The sequence below is a fragment of the Strigops habroptila genome, chromosome 12 (assembly GCF_004027225.2).
Source record: "Strigops habroptila isolate Jane chromosome 12, bStrHab1.2.pri, whole genome shotgun sequence".
Classification (NCBI taxonomy): domain Eukaryota; kingdom Metazoa; phylum Chordata; class Aves; order Psittaciformes; family Psittacidae; genus Strigops; species Strigops habroptila.
The window spans coordinates 13466353-13491321 of record NC_044288.2 but is presented as its reverse complement, the minus strand read 5'-3'; the positions used below and the strand labels follow the sequence as shown (position 1 = coordinate 13491321).

The following is a 24969-nucleotide window of genomic DNA, read 5'->3' as shown; positions in this document are numbered from 1 at the left end:
GACATTTTACAGTATACCTGGCTATTAACTAGTCACAGAACAACAAAAATGCAAATACTGAGTCACTACATTTTGTTCAAGATGCTTCCAATGTAACTTGCTTTTGAAAAGTATTTCTTTACAAGACATTCCAAGAAATTTTTCTGTAAATATTTTATTTTGCCTGTCATCTTGGACAAGAATATCGCTTTCTGGGTCAACATATTGAGAGTAGGATTCATATGAAAACAAGCATACACTTCACCTCATAGGCTTTTCAATTCTTCACTGACATTTCTCAGCTCCTTCTTAAAACAGACAATGAACCAGAACTGTCCAACCCCCACTACAGAAATGGTGTTTCAGGCTTACAGGTGCTTTTGCAGATTTGGTTAAAAGCTATAAAAGCTTCCATTAATAGCACTTTGATAAGTCTGAAGCGCAACCTGTTACTGCAGTCTTGGTTTTAACATCAAGAACACTAGAAACTCAACAAATGAGAAGGAAAAAACATCACAAGCAAAGGACAGAGATTCAGCAAAAGACTTCCATTGCATAGCTTCACCTCACAGTCATTCCTGATACGAAAAATGCAGAGCTTCTTAATTAATACCAGTTACCACCACAAGAGGAAGCAGTATGTATTTCCAGTATGCTGGCTGTGAGAGCATACCACAGCGATTGATGTCACACTTTGCTCTTCTCCAATTCACTAAGATATTTGGGTCTTCAGGAATAGATTGTAAGCAAGTCAATCTGAGAAACATTTGTAAGGAGGAAAAGGACAAATAGTTTAACAACTCTGAAGATAAAACAGAAACCAAAACTCTACTGACATTTAGTACAACCGGGCTCGACCACTAATTTTCTAAGTAAAAGGCAAAAATTTACTGTTCTGGAACAGGTAATACCTACCTGCCCTTTGAGCAAGGGCAGCTTTGCTCAAGCTTTAAAGCAAGCAAAGCTCAAGAGAGATATACTGCATATGCACAGCGATTATATTAATAAATCAAGAAAACAGAAACAATGAGCCCTGATACAGTTAAGCAAACTCACTAAGCAGCTCTTTTGTACCACCAAGAGCTCTGAAGGTCTGGTGTAGACTCAAACCTGCCATTTCCATCCAGCTGGTTAATACCACACATTACAGAAATAGTACTGCTTTGTGCAGTACAATTTACAAGACCTTTAGTTGAAATTACCCAGTTTTGCATTTTATTTTCAGTTTCTTTCAGAGACAGTGGAAAGCATTTAACATTTTTAACACCAGGACAGACAAGCACCTCCTGTATTTCTGATAGAAATGCCATCCATTCACTTCAGATCTGGTAGAAACAAGGGATGAAATTCATGCCTGAACTGCAAAACTAACTATTCCATACAGCAGCTTGAACTGTAAAGGATGTGACAGAGGTATTTCTGCTTCAGTTGTACTTTTGTAACATTTGTAATGGGGCCTGCCCAGCCTCAAGTCATTCAATTCAGCATCCAAAAAGTACTTGTTTTCAGTTATTTAAACGCAGCCAAACTGATGAACAGAACGTATTAAAAACCATCAGCTATAACCCACCTTTACCTAGTAAACCTAGTGACTGAAAGAACAACCTCGGAAAACCCTTGGAAAAACTCCAACATACTCTTGACTTGATAAAGCAAATCTAGACCTTTTTTATTTTTTTTTTTTTGTTTGTTTGTTTCTTTTTTTTCTTTTTTTTCTTTTTTTAACAATTTGCCAAGACTGGAATGAGAGATAAATAGAAGGCACAACAATTTTGCTTTTTTTCTTTTTTTTTTATACAAATACAAACTAAACATGAAAAAAACCTCCCTATTTCAATAAAAAATTTCACAAGTTCAGGAAAAGTGTTTTAAGAGTCAAGTTCTAGACATTTAAAACCTATCCCACAATCCAAAATTTTAAAGTGGTAAAGCAGTAGTTCCAATTCCTTTCCATGATCATGTATCAAAAGAAAAAAAAAAAAAAGGATTCTACAGATACCCATTATTCCACTTTTACAGCGCCACAAAGAGAAAGGTGAACGTCAATTTTTCAAGTGGCAGTATCCCCGGATCAGAGGATGTTCACATGACCCTCAAAGAATAAAACAATAGTTTTGTTTTTCTGCCCTTGAAATACTTGCCAAGTACTAAGTTTTCCTACAGGCTCGTGAACGCATGCACGTGAAATAATATTCCACTGACTGAAATGCACCCAAATTCAGTAGAAAGGGGGGAGGAAAAAAAAAAGAAAGAAAAAAAAATAAAGAGACATTCCTTTAGGAAAAACCACTGGTACCAAAAAAATCCAGTCCGTAAGTTTGAGGTGAACAAGAAAATTCAGTTCTTTTCTTTTTAAAATCCACTTTTCCTAAAGCGTTGTTCCACAAAGCTGGAATCTGGGACAAGGACTAGAAAAAAATAAATCACAAAACCGTAACACAAACAAAAAGGGGCCAAAATAGTATCAAACGTAGCAGTCTATAACAGGCTAGGGCCACATTCCAAGATACCCAAGGCTGAAATTCACAAATCTGCAGGAAAAAGGGTTTGCGCCACCACGTCAACATCCGCGATGCATTCACTGGCGTTGCCCGATCCCCCTTCCAGCTCCAAATCCTGGCTTCTGGGACATTCCTCCACGTGGAGGACCTCGAATCCCACCTCCCAGCCCCCCACGAGTGCCTCCAGGTCCACGTGGTCTGTTATCTCTGCGGTCACCCTCCCTGGCAGCTCTTGTTTTCTTCTCCTCCACGTTCAGGCGCACCTCTCCCCTGAACATGATGGGCTGCAACAAAAGCAGAAAAGGTACTTTCATTAATGACTCACCAGTAACTGCCCAATGGCAAGCAGATTTCTGCAACCTTGTCTTACATCCTCCTCTCCAAGAGAGAGAACTGAAGTGCTTTATGGTGGCAACAGTCAAGCAAAATAGTCAAATAGTCATCCAGACTTTACAGGAGAAGGTATAAAAACAGATGTGAAAGTGACACTTGAAAAGCAATCTCCGTTCACACTGAGTATTCTAACACCTTTTAGAAAAGAAATGGAACTATTAAGAGTAATCTCCTTTCAGCAATACGTGGCAATTCACTCTGCCACCATGCAGCATCCCAGCTGATTTTTCTTACAGCGTGAACAACGTCAGATCCTCTCTGCCACCTCACAGGCCAGTGAAGTCTTTCACTTCAGTCAAGTTCTATTTCTTAGAATTCCAGTGACAAGCGGTCACTTGACTGGGAAGCCTCAATGAAACAAGAACAGAGAGGAGCAGGACTGCAACATCCCACAAACCTCACTGAGGACAAAAAGTTGAAATCTGAAAGAATCCACAAAATACAGGAATAAGGACTCACTTGTTTCAAATTATTCCTGCAGTTACATAACAAGCAAGAACATGAAAGACAGGATCCATCGCTGGCACAGGCACAATGCTTTCTCATCGAATGGAAAGACTAGTCATTCAGTTCTGCTTCTACAGTCGATTCAGAAGAACAGATCTAAGGATGAAACATGTTGCTCTCCTCTAGCCATCACCTAGATCCAAGCATCATGTTACAGCCTCATTACTAACTCTAGCGTAAACTCCCACATTTCACAGCAAGCAGCAGGTTTAGCTTCACTGGCAAACAGTCTACCAAAGCCTTTTAAACTCATTTATAGCAAAGTGTATCCTGAAAAGAGTTCTATTGTTTCAAAACATGTTTACTCAAAGTACTGAGCCAATTTGCAAAACCATTCACACAGTGGACACTACAAACAGAATTTAGGGCTGTTCAAAGAGTAAGGAGGTGTGGGTGCGTAAACTGCTTTTATAGGACTCAAGTCCATATAAAATAAATACCTTATTTCAGAAAGCCATGCCCATCCATTATAACATAAGCAATTACACAGGCTTGTAAAAAAGATACTTTGAGTGCACCAACTGTTACACATTCAAAGTCTAACCTGGAAGCCAGCACTCACTCTCTTCTCTGGCTCCAGTTACACAGGGTGGCACAGTTGAACACGTAAGCAAGCAAAAGGCCACAAAAATCCCTCAGCTAAGCATGTCTTTGGTGCTCCCTGGACATGAAGTCTGGAACTTGGAGAAGTTGTGAGTGAAAATTTTAGTTCTCAAAAATGCAAGTCTAAGTCACTGCTGAAGATATGCACACATTACCTACAGCTAAGAAATGGCTTAAGGACCCACTGTTGCTGTATTGTTCCCACACCAATTCAGGCCAAAATCAACCAGATTTACTCAACCTACTTTTAGCACTGGTTTCAAATCACCTGGTTTAAACTTCGCCCTAGACCACACTGGACTGCTCAGCCCACAATAGCAGGACAGCACTTAAGGAAGCAACTCTCCATCAGCACTCTGATCTTGAATCGCCAGCTTCCTGCAGGACTTCTAGGACTGCTGGGCTTCACGCACACTAACTCATCAAGCACTGCCACAAATGCTGCTGGCATCCAACAGCCAAAGGTGTCTAGCCACAGGAAATAGACCAAACTCAGACCAAATCTCAAGGCTTAAAAATCTGCACCCAAGTTACCTTTCAGCTGAAGAACAGAAATATACTGTCAAATCTGCTGTATAGTAAGAAAAGAAAGGATGTCCCAGTCTGGTGAAAAGCTAGACTACAAGGACACTGCACAGGTGTTAGAGTGCATCCAGATTTGTTGCCTACCACACTATACAGTCATGCAATGCACATTTTGCATTAGCAATCACTGGTAACAAGCTGAGCAAGTACCTCCTGCCTTTGTTAGCAGAAATTCTTTTCAACTCACACACTAGTATAGCTCTTCGCTTTCAACCTCTTTGACAAACAAGATCCTACTTGTCTATAGGGTCAGGCTCTCTACCTTGCCTTCCTGAAAATTATTTACCTGCTTCTGCATAGAGTTCAGCAGTTCCCTATTGGAAAAAGGCTCTATAATGAATAAATTCATGTTCACCTAAGTTGTTATAAGCTACACCAATGACAAAAGACTCAATCTGTTCAAACGCTGCAAAGTCTTGGAATAGGAGGGAAAGACATCACACCTACTTCAATATGCTCAAGAAAGGCCAAAGGGACCAAGTAGAATCTTTTCTTGTTAACCTGAAGAACAATGCTTGTTATTAACAGATCGAAACTCACTGACTAGAAGTTTATTTACCCTGCTGCTAAGGATCTTCTGAACTGGTTCAGGATCATCAAACACCACAAACCCAAAATTGGGGAGCTTTCCACCACTGTTGATGCGGAGTTCAACAACATTGCCATAGCCTGCAAGAGAAAAGCCAAGTTCTTGGGTCATACATTAGAATGCTCTGTTGACCACACTGATGGCTACAACCCCCATACCCTGAGACACAGCAAAGAAACTAACTTACTTTGGAAAAAGTCTTTAAGCTCAGATTTATCCACATCATGGGGAAGGTTCCCAACAAACAGCTGATGACTGTCTGGGTATCTCACAATCCGTCTGGTTTCCACATCGCCTTGTTCACCCTCACGAACTTGAACACAAGAGTAAAACTTGTTTAAGAAAAGCCAGTCCCCACAACATACAAAAAACAAGCTACGGTCAGAATTAGCACCTTATAAAAATCAGAATTCACAGTGTAGCTATCCATTCTTATATTAAAAATAAGCATTTTACACTAGCAAGTTTGTAACTGTTTCCTTTTTATCACCTGAAGCCAAACACTTGAGTAGAAACCTAGATACCTCAACAGAATGCTAAATTCAGCTCTAAAGTTTGCCATTCAGATTGATAATCTAAAAGAATGATATGAACGATCGTAGTAGAAATCATTACTGAAAGAATTAGTGAGATTTTAAAAGCTTTAATCATGATATTGCTTCCCCCAAACCATCAAATAGCAAAACCCAGCTTATTCTTTGTAGTGTCTCTTACTTGGTCTAGGACCCCTCTGTGGTGGGATGCTTGTTCGCTGCTCCCTCACTCGCTGATCCCTCTGAGGTCTCTGAGGTGGGGTCTGAGATTCAGGCTTTGCCTCAGGGCGGGGCTGCATCAGACAATGGTAGAGTTCAGCTTTTAACAGCTCACTATCAAGTTGTTGATAAAATAAATTGAAAATACAGGAAAAAACCCTGTATTTTTTAGTTCTTTCCACCTGTGACTAAAACGCGTGTTAATGCATGTTGGTTTACACACTAACAGCAAGCATGCCATTTGACTAAAACAGAATTTCAAAGTCACCCCATTCACAGTTATGTACAATAAATCGTGTCTGCCCAAAGTGCAGTGGCAGATACACAGACAGAACGTGTTACAAACTGATTTGTGACAAAACCTCATTCACAAATAGGCTGTAACAGGCAGGAAAGAAAGAGTTGCCTCTTTTGTTAAGAGGGTGCAATCATTTTTGATGGCAGATACTCAGCACTCACATGGACATTCCCTGTTTTGCCTCCATGAGAAACAATTCCTTCTCAACACAAAAGCCAAGGAATAACATTCCTATGAAGTCTATCAGGAAACACTGAATTTTAAATTCAAATCATAAGCAAGTAGATTTCACTATGTTTTTCCCCACCTCAGTTTACTGTCAGCCAGTTTAGCATTTTTAGTTTTCTAAGTGCTGGATTCCTACCTGCGAGGCCGGTACTTTCACAACATGAGGTGGTATTCCTGATACTGGAACAGCTCCACTGGGAGGGAGGTTCTTACTCGTTACTGATGCCCAGGAAAAAGTCTTAAAAGAAGAGAAGATTGTAACTCAACTCCAGATGTTTTTATCCTTCTGAAATATATTCCTCATAGTACAGCTAACAGGCAGAATGACAGTAACTAATTTTAACCTGTCCTTGAAATCTGGGATCCAGCCACTAGCAGTTTCCCCACAAACTCCTTCAAATCATTTACATTCAAAAAGACTTAGTTTGACCCTATTTCTAAATTCTATGTGCAGTTGAAACAGGACCCTAAGAACAAGTATCACATCAACATTAACCAAAGTATTGGTTTCTTGTACACTCGTTTGTCCACTTTTGCCTCCTTTAATACTGAAGGGTGACAAAAATCCCCAGGTAGAAATACAGTTGCATTTCATCCCTTTTCCCAATTCAGCATGTTGGTTGCAGTCTGTTGAGAATTTCAGCAGCTCTGTTTACAAACAAAGAATCTGAGCCTCTCACTGCTGTCACAGTTCCCATACCCACCAAACACACAAAGCCTCACCTTACCTCCTGGTATTCTAACCAACTAGTTACTAGCTAGAATTTTAACTATCTGTTGGTGTATACGAACTAATGTGAAGGAGGCAACTGGTCATAAGAACAAGTTGGGCTTGCAGGGAGGGGGGAAATACAGAGCATTTAAATGCTTCTAATGCAAGCTATCTTTCCTCTTGCCAGAAAGCAGATCATGCTCTGTAAGACAACAGGAGAGTCAAACATACTGATGAAACTACATCATCACAGAAAAAAGCCACCCGCTGTCATTACCCTGGAGTCCTCTTGCACTGCAGGAGCTGGATCAGCAGGAGCTGGAGAAGGACTTTTTTCCACAGTCTCTTCTTGAGCCGACTCCTCTAATACTGGCTCAGATTTTTCTTCCTGCACCTCTGGTTCAGCTTCCTGTTCAGGTTCTGGCTCTGGCTCAGGCTCTGCCTCTGCAGCAGTCTCTTCCAGGTGTTCCTCAATGTCATTGCTATCATACAACATCATAAAAACAAACAAAAGAGGTGGTATTCTATTGATTCTACTACTGGGTGGTAAGACATGCTACTTGTCTAGTACTGAAGTCAGGCACATTGCATTCAAGAGGAAGAACAAAGCTAATCTGTCTAAACAAGGCCACACTACACAGGGATGCAAGTTCCTCATTGTTATACTAGATACTAAAGATTGTTATACTGACAATCTTTGGACTGTCAAAAAGGAAAATCAGAAGTAGCAATAAATTCATTTGAGCTGTTCTACAAGCAGTCTGTCTTACAGAACACCTGATTTCATAATAAGGTATTATTACCTGACAGCCTGCTCGTAATAAGCACCAGTATCATCAGGAACAGCCTCAGGTGTCTGCTGTCTTTCCTCAGGTTCCTCCCCTTCTTCCTCTGATTCTAAATGAAGATAGAAAAGGAAAAAACCAAAAAAGACACACGCATCTTTAATACTTGGTTCAAATGCAAGGCATCTTCCACAACATGCAGGTGAAAGCCAAAAAGGCCATGGGAAGCACTATTAGGATGTGACATGGAACACAGACATTTTCTCATACTTCTGCTGTCATTTCAGTTACTCAGTTTTGACCAAGCTCAAATATTTCAGAGAAGCAGATTTATAGCCTACAAATCTGACTGTGACTGCTAAACTAAGCCTCATGGTTCCTTTAATAGAAACAAAATATGCCAGAAAAATAATCATCAGCATGTCACAACTCCTTGTAGAGCAAGGAGAAAGCCTTGAAGAACATGAAGCTTAATGCTGATTTGCCTTCTCCAGCAAGATTTCCACTTGTCTGGGAATACTGATAGAGACCCAGAAACAAATACCAGTAGAACCATCCAACAATTCCTTCTACTTACCCTCTGGAGGCTCAGTGTCAGAGTCACCAAAAACCTCATCTTGATAGCGGAAGATATCATTGTGGACATAAAACTTGTTCGCAACAGAACCCTAGAAGCAAATCAAAGGAGGAACCAGTTTAATTACATCAACTGCAGTAATGTACTAGTGCTTTTAATTCTGATAGCTCACAACACTGAAAAGGTAGGAGCGAGAACCTTCTGGGGTCTAAAGTATCAATTCTTAGCTCCAAGTGAAGCTGAAAAGTAAGTGATCTTGCAATACTACTTTTTCTTTATCATTTTTAATTATGTGATCTCTTTTGTTCAAAAAAAAGCATCTACCTAAAGAGCCACCTCAAATGCTAAGTCGTCACTTTATACAACAAGAAAGTCTGGAACCCATTTCTTCAAACAACAGGAAGCATCTTCCTCTTTCTACTAGTTCTTCTCAATAAGAGGACCAGTTGCTAGGAGGGCAAATCAAAGATAAAGTAACTTTAAAAATGCTTAAGGAAAAATAAGCATTGCACGTACCTAGTAGCCAAAAGTTAGGATATTTACAATTGTAATTATGATATTCAAGGTTAATGTACGACCATACAGAAGCAGTGTATTTCCTAAGAAATTTGCAGAACTCTACTGCTGAATTTTGTAATAAATTACCTTCCCAGTCTAACCCTGAATTCTAACACCGAACCAGAAAGGTGTTGTTAATCCTGACATGGTATTAGAAGCACTGTAATAGCAGTAGCACTCACTACAGCATACCTCAGGTGCAAGTACAAATGTTTGCATGAATCTGCGCACAGGCTGCATGTTGTTGGAGAGCTCTCCCATCACCTGGACTACAACACCATCGTTAAGAGTAGCATGGGCATCCACATGACGAATCTTCGTGTGGCAATCCTTGAAGTTTAATGACAGCACCTTCTTGTGGATATCCTATGAAAGAATGGCATACAGGTTGAACTGCAGAAGCTACTTGTGCCAAATTAGCAGCTTTCAAAGAAAGCAAAAACATTAAGTATTGTTTCAGAATATTCCCCCTAACTCTAGAGAAAAAGCTTTGCAGCGTGCTCTTAAAGTCTGCTTTGCAAGCAATTTTACATTATTAATTTCAATAAAGAAAGTATATCTTGCCTAACTAATGCTGTTTACAGTTAGATAGTTTTCTCTCCCTATTTTTGACAGAAAGCACTTGGACAAAGGGGTATGAATCACAGGTGGATGCGTGTCTCTTCTTAACCACAAAGGTGACAAAAAAAGAAGGAAAGAATGACAAGGTTTTCTAGAAGTACTTACAGATTGCCCGTAGACTGCATCAGCTGGTTTTCCATTGGAATCCAAGCCACCATGAACATAGGAAGAGTTCTTTCCATAAAACCTGTTGGAAAGAAATATTATAACACTAAGCTTTGTTATGTAAGAACACTGAGCCTCTACATTAGAGTGCACTATGCATAATACACTCTTAAGCATATTTTCCATCTGAATTATTGAAATGCAGCCATACAATCAGAAGTAGCAAGCAATACACTTTTTTTTTTTGTTTAGAATACGTACCTAGCAGCATTCCACTAGCAACCAGAACACAGATACTCAGCAAGCCAAGACATGGTAATAAGCTTATTCACCAATTTTAACATACAAACTAAGGCATTCACAAAGAAAACCAGCTCAAAGTGAAGCAGAGCTTTACCTGTGCAAATAGTCAGGTGCTTGGTTCAGCAGAGTATAGTACTGCCTCACGAACTCCCGCCCGACCAGCAGGGGACTTGGCTTCTCCATCACCATTTCTTTGGTCAACTGAAAACTGTGGAAGAATCAAAAGCTCCATAAAACACGAGCATTTCACATTGCTGATCACATTGATAGCATAAGCCACATAATCTTAGTGGAAAGCACACACCAAAACCTATCAGCTGTTTTACCACAGTAAGCAATTTAACCAATGTGTTTTCAGAGTCATCAGTCTTCAGTGCTGAGGAGAGGACTGCTGGGTACCAAACCCGCGGTAGGAGAGGCTGCATGGGTGAGGGAGGTTACCCCAACATGCCAGCATTTAATCATCCCTACACACCCTCAGTAAAGTAGGTGGCAAGCAAGTATGGTTCTTCAAGAGGATTTGCTAAGTGGCTAAGTCATTTACAGTCGATCCAAGTTCTACTTACCTCACTTGACTTCACAATCAGAATTAAAAGTCAGATGTTCTAAGGCAAAGCCTGTGCTAGTGTATTAGGGGCATTTTTAAAAGGTCAGAATGAGTCCAATCTATTTTTACAGCAGTGCAGCACTCCTTGGTTGACAGTGACAAACACTGTAGAGAACTATCAGATGATATAAAAATTACTATGCTACAAAAAAATACATGCTGCTCTTCCCTTGCTTCCAAACTCAGCAAGTCACCTCTTACTTAAATCCAGACAACCAGCCAAGTGAACAGCACCACCCATACGTAGGCCCAGAGACAAAGCAATCTAGCTACCTTCTACCTCATTTCCATGGATCTAAGTTACAAAAGGGAAGTCTCTGCAGGTGGATTACACAATGTGTGCATCTTCAGTCCAGGTCAGTCAAAACTAAAGCGCATTCCTGTGTTTCCTTGTTTTCACATACTCATACACACTGTTTGAACTCATACAAAATACGTTCAAACTGGTAACAAAACACACTGAAATCAGATCATTGCTACCTAATACAGAAACAAAAGTAGATTTTCTGCTTCATACTCCATTATACCAAGAGGTAGCAGAACAGGTGCTTAGTTTTGCTGTTGATGTATCACAGATAATATACAAGAACTAACTTTCCTGCACTATTCAGGCCCTGTAGTGCTGACAGCAAAGAGCTAGGAAAGTGCTATCTGCACTAAGTCAAGCAGGTCTTAACCAAAAGGGCATTAAAAGGCCACATGCAGCAGCTGGAAGAACTTTCTCCCCATTACTGACCCCAAATCCCTTCTTCCCAAACACATGGCATACAAAGTCAATATGCACATACTTCAGGTGTGTTGTGCAAATCAAATCCAGGACACTACTAACTCTGCAAAACAACTCAGGAGTCATCATTTACTGATCTCCTTTCATATCTAAGACTGCACAACTATAAATAGCTCCAAGAAGTGGCAGCATCAACTAAAAAAAAGTCTAAGTAAGTGGATTCATGCCCAGGCAGTTATGTTGGGACAAGCTTTCTCTTGTCACTATACACAACAGCATCCTGTATCTGGGTAAACAGAGTTGCCCACAACTATCATCTAAACAAAGTAAGGGGGAAAGGAAAACAGGCTGTCTCTCCCTTGTACTAAAGCCTTGTCTCAGTTCATCCAAGGGTCTTGCTTGACACCTTCACTACATTTACTGAATTTCAGAGTAGTCCTTTGAACACTAAGAAATGACAACAGACTATAGCTTCAAAAGACAGAGGCGACCTCCTGGGTTAGCGTTATTACAGTGACAGTTTCAAATGCACACCAAATATAGGCCTGCAAAGAAAGCTACAACCATACTGCTGGATGTACACAGAATGCAAAGCAGAAGCTCCAAACCCCAAAGAGAACATACAAAAAAGATTACATGGAAACTAGTCTTTTGGACAAAGCCAAGTCCAAATAAACTTGGCAAATTCTTTACATCTCAAACTGTGGTCTAACATCCAACATACCGTAATCACAAGAAAATGTTTAACCATACTGGCAGAATATATTTGAGGATGTGATCACACCCAAACTCCCAGCAGTGGTCAGCATGCACTGCATCCAGCTTAGCCGGAGATACAGTACACAAATTCCTACCCTGGGAGGTATACAGCTTAAGGTTCAAAAAAGAAGCCTCTGGAATTATGAGCATAATGTATTACAGATACATATTTCCAAGAACAAGCACAGTCTGAAGGAACAAAAACCTCAAGGATATGAACTTGTTTGCTTTCTAGTGCATGTTAAATTAGATCCCCACAAAATATTATCAGATGGTAAGAAAATACACCACAGGCAAAGTAAGGGTAAGTTGTGGGTACCACTGCCAACTTCCTCATGTAACTTTGCTTCCTCTCAACCACTTGTGAGGCTCAATCATTACAAGGGGCAGGATGACCCTAAAGCAGCAGGAGTAGAAACGGCAGACGGGCAAGACCTGTAAGTTTAGATCCAGTCGGCTTAACTGACACTGTCAGACTTAATTGCTCCACAACAGCTAAAGACTTGCCTCTGTGCTTTGAGTTTACAGTTAGAAAGTCAGACCTACCATATCCCCCAAGACCACAGTTCAGAGTACAACAAGAGCACTACACAGAAGAGCATACGTATTTGCTTTTTCACTCTTTTCCGCTTGTTTGGGGTTTTTTTTAGGGATGGGAAGGGGGGGAGCAAAGAAGGTGCACAGGGTACATTTCATTTCTTTCTAGTTTCCCCTGGAATTCAAGCTTATTCCTATAGATGTCAATAGGCAGGTTTTCTACTCAATTCTATTAAATACTGCATCAAGCTATTTTGAGAATTATTTTCAATTGCTTCTAGAGTATGAACGTACAAAGCTTGACATCCTCACATAATGGGTAAACTGTTACCTGCAGCACTTAAAGCTCAGCAGCTCATTCACCAAAAGCTCTTTCAGATTTCCCTTCAGTGAAAGAGTCCTCACCTGCATTACTCCACTAGCGCATCATCTTCAACACTGTTTTGAGGTCTCCCAATGCTGTACTGAAGACATTAAAAGTGAAGCGTCTGGTGCTGCTTATGTCTGTCTTATTTACATGCTAAAAAAAATAATCAAAGGACTTCACTACTGATAAGGATGACAAATTTATAAGAACTCACTCTTACCATGGAAGGAGGAATAGCAAAGTGTCTAGTTTTCATTAAGCAGATCTGAAATGAAATGGGGAAAAACCTTTCCATGACCTAATCAGAGAACAACAATCTGGTTTTACTCCTGCTGCACCTGCTGCTACACTGCCAGTTGCCATCTGTTCCTGTTCTCCAGCCAGCACAACCTGAATGATAGAAGCCAAGCATCTCCAGAGGGTATATTTGCTCCCTACCACTCAGAAGCAATTTATTACTCCACAACTCCTTGACCCAAGAATAACTGTGAATATTTTATACTGCATTTCTTCTGCACAGAGCATAATAGTACCAAATGCTTGAACTGTCACGGCATTGCTCCTGACAGAAGCTTATCCACACATTTTCATGTCATTTGAGGTAATGATGAAAGGGTGCAAATTGACAGGAAATACTGAAAAGTAGATGATTTAAGATTCACTCATAAACATGCATTTATATTACTTCATATATGTAAAACAAATTGGATAAATCAAATTATAACAAATACACTAGAGTAATTCTGTAACATAACTGAGCCCTTTAAGCCAAGAGACTTAAGGGAAGACAAATACCTCCTTTACAGTGGTTATCACCTGGCTGGTGGAAAATTCCACCATCTGTTACAATGCTCCTACTTGGCAGAAAATCAATGCTGGGCACTGAATTTCTAAAGTCTGGTTATGTAAATTAGAGCCATTTATGTAAATTCTGTATCAGCAAACCCAGATTTAAGGCCATAAAAACCTATTAGCATATTAGTATTCAGAGAAAGAATACTCACAGAACACCTAACAGCCACCATTGCTTAGTATTTCATCACCAAACTGCTATACAGGGAAAGTGAACTAACCATTGCTGTCTCAAGTCATTTTTAAAACAGACAAGGCATTTAGTCTGAATCTTGTTTTTACCAAACTTCCTACACAACAAAAAGCTCTCTACATCACACCACATTCAGGCTCCCAGAACAACTAGTGACTGCGGAACCGCCATCACCCGATTTAACAAGCCAGAGGACCAGATCCCATTGAAACAAAACAGGTCAGAAAATCCCAAAATTCACTTCCTGAAGTGTGGCAATTTTAGACAACTTCTATCAAGAAAATTTTTAGTACTAACAGAAAGACAAAGTTAAAACTTACACTGAAGCATACTCTAAACAGGCCATGGTTTCCAACATTATCCTTGTCTTTGCTCTCTGCCATCTTAATTTCCAGATTTTTTACTTGCATTTCAATACAAGAGAGTCTCAAACCCCCGAAGTTACTGCAATATATGATAATTGTTTGATCTGTGGAATGTAATGCAGCAGCTACAGGTAATACCCCTATGGCAGTTCACGTATTCTCTTTTGGCTATTCCTGTGCTATAAGGGGACTCATTTGATACTACACTCCTGCCTACCTCTACCAACTGGTAGAGTTTACAGAGTACCAGAATGACAGTGTGTCCCCATCCTTTTACAGGTTTAACTAAGATATTCTCATAGAGCTGTAACACCGTTTCCAACAACCTAATCAGATTCTATGAAATACAGTTCAGATCTTTCATTTCTAACTATAGAAAAGCAACTCTGAAAGCACCATTGACATGTTACCAGGAAGATATTTTTCCCCCTAAACCAGAGCGTCAAAATTTTCACACAACGCTACTCCCTCATTTTGATATCAATGAATTCCTTAACACAAAAAGGCTTTTTGAAAACTTAATAAACAATTGGAGAAGCTCACATGGAAGAGAGGTGTCTCTATCTAAGCACATCACGTTACAAAGCTGGCAAACAGCAATTTTGGTAGACATTAAATGTCTGGTCAATAGTTAATAGGATCGTGTAATTAAGTGTCATTTGGGATTTCTGCAAGTTGCTTAGCAACAGGTGAGCATGTTCAAAGCCACAAACCATGTATCTATACAGAGTTACCAGCACCAGCAGCAGTTACTACTGCTGCTTTGAACAAGAGAAAAATAGCCAGTACAAATAAAGTCCTGAAGAAAACTCCTAATATGGCTCCAGCAGCATGATATAGATTAGAAGTGAAATAAGAAAAACAATTCCAGTTAACTCCAACTCTCCATGCATTTTACATGTTGAGCATCTGCTAGTGCTGCTGACTAAGAAAAATAAATCACCATAAGAGAAGCTGGTACCTGTGTGTGAACTGTGATACAAAACGTTAGAGGGTGAACAATGAAACACAAACAAGCTAAATTTGCATCACTAGGCATATTCCAGTGCCCATTACAACTGGGGATTTGTGTCATTACACCAGCTTACTCTCCAGTAGGAAGAGTAATGTAAGAGTAAGGTTTTAAATAGCATTTCCTTGAAAAGGAACACTAGAAGATAGCAGACAGACTGAGGTGTGACATACCCTTCTCATTTTAATACAGCCTTAACTATATGAGGGGAACACAAAAAAGAAAAACCCCATCAGTTGTTGACCCAAAGCCTAAACTATGAAGGCCTGAAAAAACACCCCAAATAAGTGGGCAACCCAAGCCTCAAACACTAATCTCCTTCAAAAAAATGGGTCTCTTTGCCTCCCTATTTCTGGATGCAGAAATAGACAATGTCTCTGCAGTGTCACACAGCAATACATCCTGTGTTTTACACAGAAGCCATCACAGACAGTTGCCTGCCTGCAATCAGTTAAACTTATTTGTACTTTGACAGATTCAGAGGGAAAGTATTCTGTCTGAAAGAAGTTATCTTACAGGCAGCACTCTTTCACAGAAGGCAAGATGTTTGGAAGCCAAAGCCTGAAAACTAAGTGATGGGATAACTTATCCAACAAATAATGAAATATTTGAAGATCAGATGGGAACAAGTTGTGAGGTTACCATCATTCTCTTACTAGTATCTCCTGGAATACAGCCAATTCTCCATTCACTACAGCAACTAGTGTCTAGTGTATGACAACCACACAACCAACAAGGACAAGCAGTGCCTTGGTTCATAGGGTACTTGAGGTGTTACAAAGAGCTGGATCCTAAACAAATTACACAGCAACCAGAATGTGCACCCTTGGGCAAACAGCTTGCTTTGTGCTTAGTTATCCCAATGCTGCAGACATGTATCTGCAGAAAGGCGTACCTGAACCCCTTTCTAAAGCTCTTCGAGACAAACTGATGAGGAACAAGAAAAGCCAGAAATTACACCAACATATGGGTAAGAAAAATCAAATTAGAAGCTTAATTTTCTAATCAAGGTATCCAAGAAATCAATCCAAATTTAACTGCAAGAAAAACATTTTCATTACAAGATTAATAATTCAGAATTGCATATTTAATACTGCCCATGCTAGTACTGAAAACCCCTCTGCTTGCCAGTGGCAGATGGGAAGCCTTACTCAGCAACAACGCACACCAGAAGAATACAAATAAACAAACCAGGAATTGCTGCAGAAGAGCTGTCACTGTAGAACTCAGCCTGTGTTTTTGCTAACAAACCTAAGTGTGATCCACAAGTTGATGCATACGATGGAGTCTGCCAGTTTGTAGATAAAATTCAGTGCTTCTTGTATTGTTCAGCTGTGCCAAGAAAGAGACAAATTGAAGATCTCTGCTGCTACCATTCAGAATTTAGAAGAACAGTGACCACTTCTGAGAAATATGGTTTCTAGAGTATTACACAAAAATACCCTGGAGAAACAAAATACAAACAGGACCACCTAAAGTCTAAGTTAAGGCAGTTGAGACCAGGGCCTATACCTGTACAGTAAGGAATGTTCATCAGGGGAAGGAAGAAGATACTAGATATTATTCCTGTAGTTAGGAGCATAAAGGTCCAAAGACAAACAGCATATTAAGTCCTGTTTAAAAAGGGGAAAAAAAGAATCCAACCTAGAACAATCTTAAGAATTTGTTATTAGAAGTAAGTGGTGTCACAAGAGTTTCTCACTAAGTTGTTATTCTTAGATTCTCCCCTCAAAACACTGCCTTCCCCAACTGCTGGGCCTATTCTGGTGTGGGCTTGGGTTTCTTTATCTTCCAATTTTCTACTTCTTATCACACAATCATCACACCCACTAAGCAATACAAAGAGGAGGAGGGTAGCATTTCTGCAGAAGCAGCATAAGCATTCGAGTCTTTGCTTAGAATTAGCAGCAAGAAACAGATTTTATTGTACATTAATGTTTGTAACAGCTGCTCTATGCCCACGACCCTGCAAGGGTCACCCTTCAGTAGCCAAATATCTGGAGTTTCCCTTCAGAGTACAGCTAAGGTATTTAGCACTACTTTCTGGAAAGTTCTGCTGTACTGTGTCACAGGAAAAGAAATACTCAAACTTAAAAGATAGATATCTAAGTTCTTTCTTATGTTACAGATTAACGTACCATGTTTCACATGCAGTTCATTACTTTTTGTTTCAATTCGCTATAGATCCATGATAGGGGAAGCGAAATATTTTCTTCTGTTCTCAGATGTCTCAATACAGCTTTGCATCTCTCAACAAGTCACCAGAATTTCCTACTCATTACACAACAGCAATACAGAGTAAGCAAGGTGGAAGCTCTAGAACTAAACACACAAATTTAAGTTCCATTACTTTAGGTTTATTGCCTAACAAACAAACAAAAAACCCATCAAAGCACCAAATTAGACATCTTCTTCATCTCTGGTACTTCTAGATGTTCAAAAGGCAAAACAGAGTCCTGGATGGACAACTCCTTTGCTAAATTCCTCCTGTAGCAGGACTCATGACATAAAATAGACTTGTGCACACCCTCAGAAGTACAACCTGAAGCTCAATTACTATTTGGGGATTTATCATGAGACAACTTCACCTGCAATAGATCTCACCATACAGGTCACTTGAGCTGCTCATATCCTGCTTCAGTTCGATAGAGAAAAGCAGGAAATAATCTTGCCGCTGCAAAAAAGTTAGGCAAGGCTGCTGTAGAGAGACCTGCTGGAACACTAAGCTAAGATGATCTGCCTTGAGCCTAATAACACTTGGTATCATCACAAAAAGATGCTATGTTGCATTCAGCATTACAGGAAAAGAAACGGTCCTTGTGATTTGATAGAAGTCCAAAATTAACTCCTTTTGAGAATCAGAGTTTTCTCAAAACCGAAAGCCTTGAGAATCCACAGAAATATCCCCACACTTTTTAAAATAATCAATTTACATCAGATACTCCTAACCAGGCTTTCCCCTACCCCTGGGTGAACGACTTGCTCATTTCTCACTGGACCTATTCCAACCTCATTTACCCTACAATTAAAAGCAATGGTTTTTTCTGTAAAATTACATTTTAACCATGTACATTTCAGCCTAAAGGGTGGCAGGATTAGTGCTAGTCTCAATGGTTTGCTTACTCAATTTCTTGATGAAAACTAAGTCAGCTTTATGCCTATACTGCTCTCCAGACTGCTTCATGATAAAGCAGCTACTTAGACCCTATGATTTTGCCATTAGAACAGGTTTTGTTTTGACATCCAAGAGCTGCTCCAACAACTTGATGAAGTTGGCAGCAGGTCCAGCCTTCTTCCCTCTTAGGTCTGCAATTTTTCCATTTGGCTCCACTGCAGCTTCTTAAAGTAAAAAGCAAAAGTTATTCATAAGCAGTTAGAAGAGGCAGATCACAATACCTAGCTACACAGGCATTACAGTGAAACTCAATATCACTCCCACTTGGATTAAAATTACCAGGATTAAGATTTTAACAAAATATTTTCTGCATGCTAAGCAACCTGGACCTGCAACAGATACCTGTAAAGAGAGACAACTCTTTCACCTCTACCCATTCTAGCCACAGAAAACTCTCAACCTTCATGTATTGACTGGATCCGAGCACTTAATACTGATCCAGCACTTAAGACTGATGCATCCTGGCATTGTTACATTGTGTGAAACTTCAAAACCAAACAGAAAGTCAGCCTAATGGCAGTCATAAGTGAAACAAAAAAAAGTACAGGGCAATGCAGAAGAAATGGAAGATGGCCACCAGCATTCCAGAATGCTGCATTTCACATTTGCCTCAGCAAGGAATCAGGTTCATAGCAGATTCTTTGTACTTAACTGACAGCTCACCATCTTCTAGCTCTGAAATCAGTACTCCACCAGCTATGTCTTTCTGGAAGAAGTCCAGACTTAATATAGCAAAACTAGGACCTCACACCAGTGTAACATTCACTGCCTGCAAAGGTTTAGGGATTCTTTTCAGCTACTCCAAAATCAGACTTATTTTATTACTCAGCTGAAGTAGGCAGGTGAAGATTATCAAGTCTACGAGGAATTTCACCAAAAATTAAATAGTTACTTAAACTCTGGAGATTATATAGAGGAACCTGTAAAAAAATTATCCAGTCTTCTAGACAAAACTATCACTTTCACCTCTGGTTTGTTTCAAGCACAGCAGACTAAGGCCAGCAGCACAACCAGCACCACCCTGCTAGAGCCCTGCTCCACTTTGATTTTTCATTCTTCACATTAATCAAACAAAAATGCCCAGGTTCTAATATTAAAAACTGGAATAATCAAGTCAAATGTTTTCTAACTCAAAGGCGATTTATGCCAACCTTAGGAGTGCTCTCTCAACAGCTACTACTGTTATGAACAGAAATATCAATATGTACTTGCAGTAACATCATTCTTGCTTATTTTCATTAGAAAGTGTTCCTCTTTTGTAAGGTAAATATGTTCACCTTGCAATTTTCAAGGTGGAAAAGAAAACAGTATCTTCCTGAGCCAACAGAGCTTGCTGTTTCATCAGGTGCAGAAAGATTTAATGTTTAAAATTAAGATGTTCAAACTTCTATCATCAGTTGTGGTGAACTATACTGATGCTATTGTGCAAGCAGCAAAACAAACAGTAGAGCAGGGGTCTTAAAATCACAGTACAAACAAGTCTTATTATGCTTTTGTTGGTTCTTAGACTGCAAATGCAAAGAATCCCTACAGAAGATCCTGATGTTTACACTTGACCCACACAAAGGAAATCTTGTCCACCAGGTCTTCTAGCTTAACTTCAATTATGTTTTCTAGCCTTTAACTGAAGAAGTTCACACTTAAAAGAATACAACCCAGCAAAAAAGGTAGTTGTCTAATTCACACAAGTCAAGGACTGGAGACCACCATGTAGCATCTGATGTATAGAAGATTCTTTTAAGATTTTTAAAGAAGATTTACATTTAAAAATAAATTTGAAAAGTTTCCAATGTCGATTAGATTATTTTTTCTAATAGATTTTGTATAGTTACACTTTATAGTATGGTTTAACACTGCCTTTTGTGCAAACTAGTCCCTGGAACATGTGAACCTATAAAAAAAGTTGAGAGATCTTCATCCTAAAGATGCTCTGTGACTATTAGGACATAAGACCTTAAGCATGTCAATAATTATAGCTAGCCTTCAGTTTAGCTATATATGCTATCCACAACTTCACAATATGAAGCATATTAACTGAACCACCCCAGCAAAAGGTGAGTCCATTTCACAGGACATGAACATGCTACCACCAGCACCACAGGAGTATTGAAGAACTATCTATTTAGCAAAGTCATTAGGCTTATTCTTTATAGAGAGGGAATAATAGAAGTGAAAACTTGGTCAAAGGGAAGATTTCAGAAAAGGTTTGAAATGCAGTTTTTGTCTGTTAATTTCTGCACTACCTTCCCATTACAAAACCAATCTAGAAAGTCTTGGTAGCTAAAACCAATCCAACACACAGTATGTCCGATTTACAGCACGTGGAAGCATTAGCTTTCAGAGCTCGACAGTGGTGTCCACATTTCCTAACGCTGTCACTCCTGGCTGTGAGAGCACAGGCTGGACAAAAATAGCACACACTGGAAACATGGCGGCTTGCTGCAAATGCTGCTTCCAACCAATGGTGGGGGAAAAATAAGTATCATTTTCTTTGTAAAGAATACTTACTGTATACATGCAACCCTTAAAATAAAAGGGAACCAGCTAAGCCCATTGAGAATTAATAACACATTAGATCATCCTGATCAAGACTAAAATGTATCTGAAAGATGTATGTGAGCCTTTTCTCTGTTTTTCCTCTAGGAAATATATCCAGGGCCTTACAAGAGGCTGGAAAGTCTTCACAGAAGCCCTAGTTCGCATTTAAATCTTGGTTTAACCTCGCATCCAGCCAAGGTCATGCGGTAAGTCAGGGTAAGATACATACTGCTCTGCTTGAATTACGGCTCTCCATCTATAAAGTTACAGCAAGGGACACACCTACAATCTGATACACCGGTACGGGCGACCTCAACAACACGTAAGCACCCAGAACCAGTCCCTCAAGCAACAACTATTGAAAGGGGCTGTCTCAGCTGCATGCCAGGCGTTGGGTCATTTCATACCTAATCCCCACCCCGCTCACAAACAAACCACCCCAACAAAACCCTCACAAAACCAGCGGGCGAAGAACCACCACCCTGCAAAGCAGAGAACAAAGCTCGCAGCTCCGCATCTCCACATCTCCACTCGCACAATGAAGGAATGGCCGATACCCCCCCCCCGCCCCGCGCAAATAACGCTCCCTTCTAAGTAACCGCTCGCCAAGCAGCGCACCGTTGTACCCCGCTCCCGCCGCGGAAGCCCCCGAAGGCGCCGTGGGGACCCCGGGAGGTTCCTCCCGCCCGAGGGCCTCGCTCCGGAGCCCCGCAGGGGGCTGCGAAAGGCCGGCCACGGCGCCGCACGGGAGGGCGCTCGCCACAAAGCGCCGCCAGGACCGGGCGGGCCTCGCACGCCGGACAAGGACGGCGGGAGCCGCCTCAGCGGCGGGGGCGCACCGGGAGCCCCCCGCCCACAACCGACCGCGGCCTACCAAGGTGATGGTGCAGGGGGGACCGGGACGCCTCAGGCCAGGCCCGCAGCCGTCCCCAGGAGGACATGACCCCGGCGGTGGGTCCCGCCCGGTCCCCCCCGCGGCCGCACGGCCCCCCCATGCCCTCACCTGCGGGCTGAGCGGGACGGGAGCGGGAGGCGTCGCTTCACCACAGGCCTGCCCGGCGGACGACAAGCACCTCACGCAACGGCGTGCTCTGCCGCCGGCTAGATATATCCGGCGCGCAGCCTACCCCGACGGGAGGCGGCTCAGCCAATCAGAGAACGGCGGTAGCTTTCACTCGGATGCTAATTGGCCCATAGACGGAAAAGAGGCGGGCGGAGAGCTGAGAGGCAGCTCAGTCTACCAACCACGCGGCCTGGCTCCGCGGAGGCTCTAAGAGTGAGCGGCACCGAGCAGAACCAATGAGCGGCGGCGCTGCCGCTGCCGGGGTGGGACGAGACGCGATAGACGTCCCCTGCAGCCAATAGGGCGACGCTACCCGCGCTGCCCGGCGCGCAGGGCGGGGCAGGCGTGACGCGTAGTGCGGTTGAGCCGCAAGGCAGCGCCCTTGAGAAGGTGCTGGTAAACCCCGTTATAGATCGGGGCGGAGCCCGGCGGGCCGCACCGAGCGCGGAGGCCAATGGGGGAGCGCGGCGGGCTCTGACGGACAGGCGCTGTTAAAGGGACAAGGACCCGCAGTGGTGTTCCGCGCCCAGCACCGCCCCCTGCTGGAGGGGAGGGCAGGGGATGGCGCCCAACATGGCGGCGAGGCATGTGTTGGTGCCTCAGCCGACATAGGCGCACCCAGTCCTTGGCCGGGGGGTCTGGCCATATGGCTCTGTAACAGTGAACAACCCCCTTAATGGCTGTGGCCATCCCCCTTAATGGCTGCACCACATCCAGCCACCACGGGTGTGCACCCAAGCAGAGGTCAGGGCACCGGCAGTACCACTGCTGACACACTCACCTGAGAGAAACCACTGGTGTGGGTGGGTAAAAAGAGCTTTTTACACTCAAGGGCTCCTGCCCGGGCAAAGGCCACCTCCAACAGAAACAAGCCCAGCACACAGGCAAGGAGAAGGTGGTGGGCACCATCTCCCATCATGGGTTGGCATCCCCTGCCTGTCACCAGGCACCACAGGCAGCACTGGGAGACTCATCCTGCTGCTTTTCCTTCATCCTGCTGCTTTTCCTTCGCAAAGGAAGGAGCAAAGCAGACAGGCAGATCATCTGCCCCAGAGGAAAAGCAATCCAAGCATGGATGTATTATTCTAACCCACCTTGCAAAGCCTAGGTAGTTCTGCAAAGGAGAAGAGCCTCAATGTTCACATTGAGATACTGGTCCGGGGAGCCTGAGGAGAGCAGGAGGGAGAGGAAGCAGACAGAGGAGCCAGCCGGCTCCCGGAAGGCCATAGCTTTCCATTTGTTTGTGTCACATCCCAAATGTATCCCTGACATGAAGCACTCAGAGATAGAGTTCACCCTATAAAAGTGACTTCCTCCCCACCACCGTATCCCTAAACGCTGCCTAAAACCCTCCCTGCTATGCCTTGCAGCTAGAGATACAGTAAGTGGACTGGCATGGGGCCATGCTCCGCATTAATATCCTTCCCCCCCCTGCAAACCCAGCTATTTATAGACTAAACCACATCGCAATCTGCCAGTTCATAAATCAGTAGAACAGACTTTTATAAAGTTTAATGTGAGACCAGTGACCCAGCACTACAGCCATCCAAAATAAACGCTGCTGGGGGGATCTTGACATCTCTCCCCAGAGCAGCAGGGGGACAGGTAATTCCTCTCTTATTAAAAGGTCATGACAACAACAGGGTGCTATGCATGTCAAAATGAACACCCTCATTCCCCCCATGCAACAGAAGCTCACTAGGAAAGGCATTCATATCACCTTCATCTCAGGCTTCCTGGCAGGGGATCAGCCTGTTCAGTATCAATGCAGAGCAAGGGGAAGGGGTTAGCAAGCCGCATCCCAGGGTACAGCTCCATTTGGTGTGGTAGCAAGTAACCAGAAACACGCTGGTTATTTTTCCTGCTACAGGGTTGCCTGCTTAACAGGAAGATACCAAAGCCTAGCACGTGGTCAGGAAGCATCATCCCACACACAGCTCTGGCAGCTCTTCTCAGCCCTGATGTACAGCACAGTCCCTTTTCCTGGTCATCCACAGCCTTCCAAAGCTGCTCCTGGCTCCCACCACAGCCATCTCCACCTCCAGTTTGTAAGAAAGAAGCCCATTCTCCTTCCGAGGGCCAAACAGCCAGAGAAGGCCAGGTTGGACAGGTCATTGAGCTACCTGCTCTAGTGGCAGGGGGTTGGAACTGGATGAGCTTTAAGGTCCCTTCCAACTCAAACCATTCTATGCTTAAAAATCCAACCAACCAGCCCAGAGCAGACACACAAACATCTTCAGGGACCAGCATCCTTTCTCTCAACCTACACTGCAGTAGAGACCCCCTCCAAACCTCCCTTATTCAATAATCCAGCCTACCAGAGCTCTCCCAAACCAGTAAATCTCAAAGCCTTGAAAGACAGAGAGGAACAAGCTTTCTGAAGCTGCCCAGTCAACCCTCACCTCCTGCCCTATCTTCATGGTTCTTCCCACCTCCCTCTTGCAGCCACTTCCCTGTGCTGATCCAGGGTGCTGAAAGCTCTTAGGGATCCACAGATCCACAACAGTAAAAGCTTTCTCCACTGCTTTCTCCTTATCCCTTTCTGGCATCTCATGCCTTCCAATGGCCTCAGCCTTACTCCTACCTCAGGCTTCATTCTATCGGGGATGGTATCGCTGCACCCGCAGCCTGGAGCACCTCCTCACAAGGAGCATCAGTATCAGAAACTGATCACGAGG

At 42.3% G+C, this 24969-nt stretch overlaps 1 protein-coding gene across 2 annotated transcripts; it reads right to left on the bottom strand.

Annotated features, from left to right (window-relative positions):
* Nucleotides 1-883: 883 nt before the first annotated feature.
* G3BP1 (G3BP stress granule assembly factor 1) lies at nucleotides 884-22364 on the bottom strand. Of its 2 annotated transcripts, none has more exons than XM_030504333.1 (12): nucleotides 22232-22364; nucleotides 10191-10304; nucleotides 9794-9875; nucleotides 9260-9433; nucleotides 8510-8600; nucleotides 7951-8044; nucleotides 7425-7629; nucleotides 6572-6673; nucleotides 5872-5983; nucleotides 5345-5470; nucleotides 5128-5258; nucleotides 884-2764 (listed from the first exon to the last, which is right to left on the bottom strand). In XM_030504333.1, the coding sequence occupies exons 2-12, from the start codon at nucleotides 10283-10285 to the stop codon at nucleotides 2558-2560; spliced, it is 1419 nt and encodes a 472-aa protein (XP_030360193.1). In that variant the 5' UTR covers nucleotides 10286-10304; nucleotides 22232-22364; the 3' UTR covers nucleotides 884-2557. The 2 variants fall into 2 exon arrangements, with proteins under 2 accessions (XP_030360193.1, XP_030360194.1); XM_030504334.1 differs by having other exon boundaries at nucleotides 5128-5237.
* Between the last annotated feature and the right edge of the window lie 2605 nt (nucleotides 22365-24969).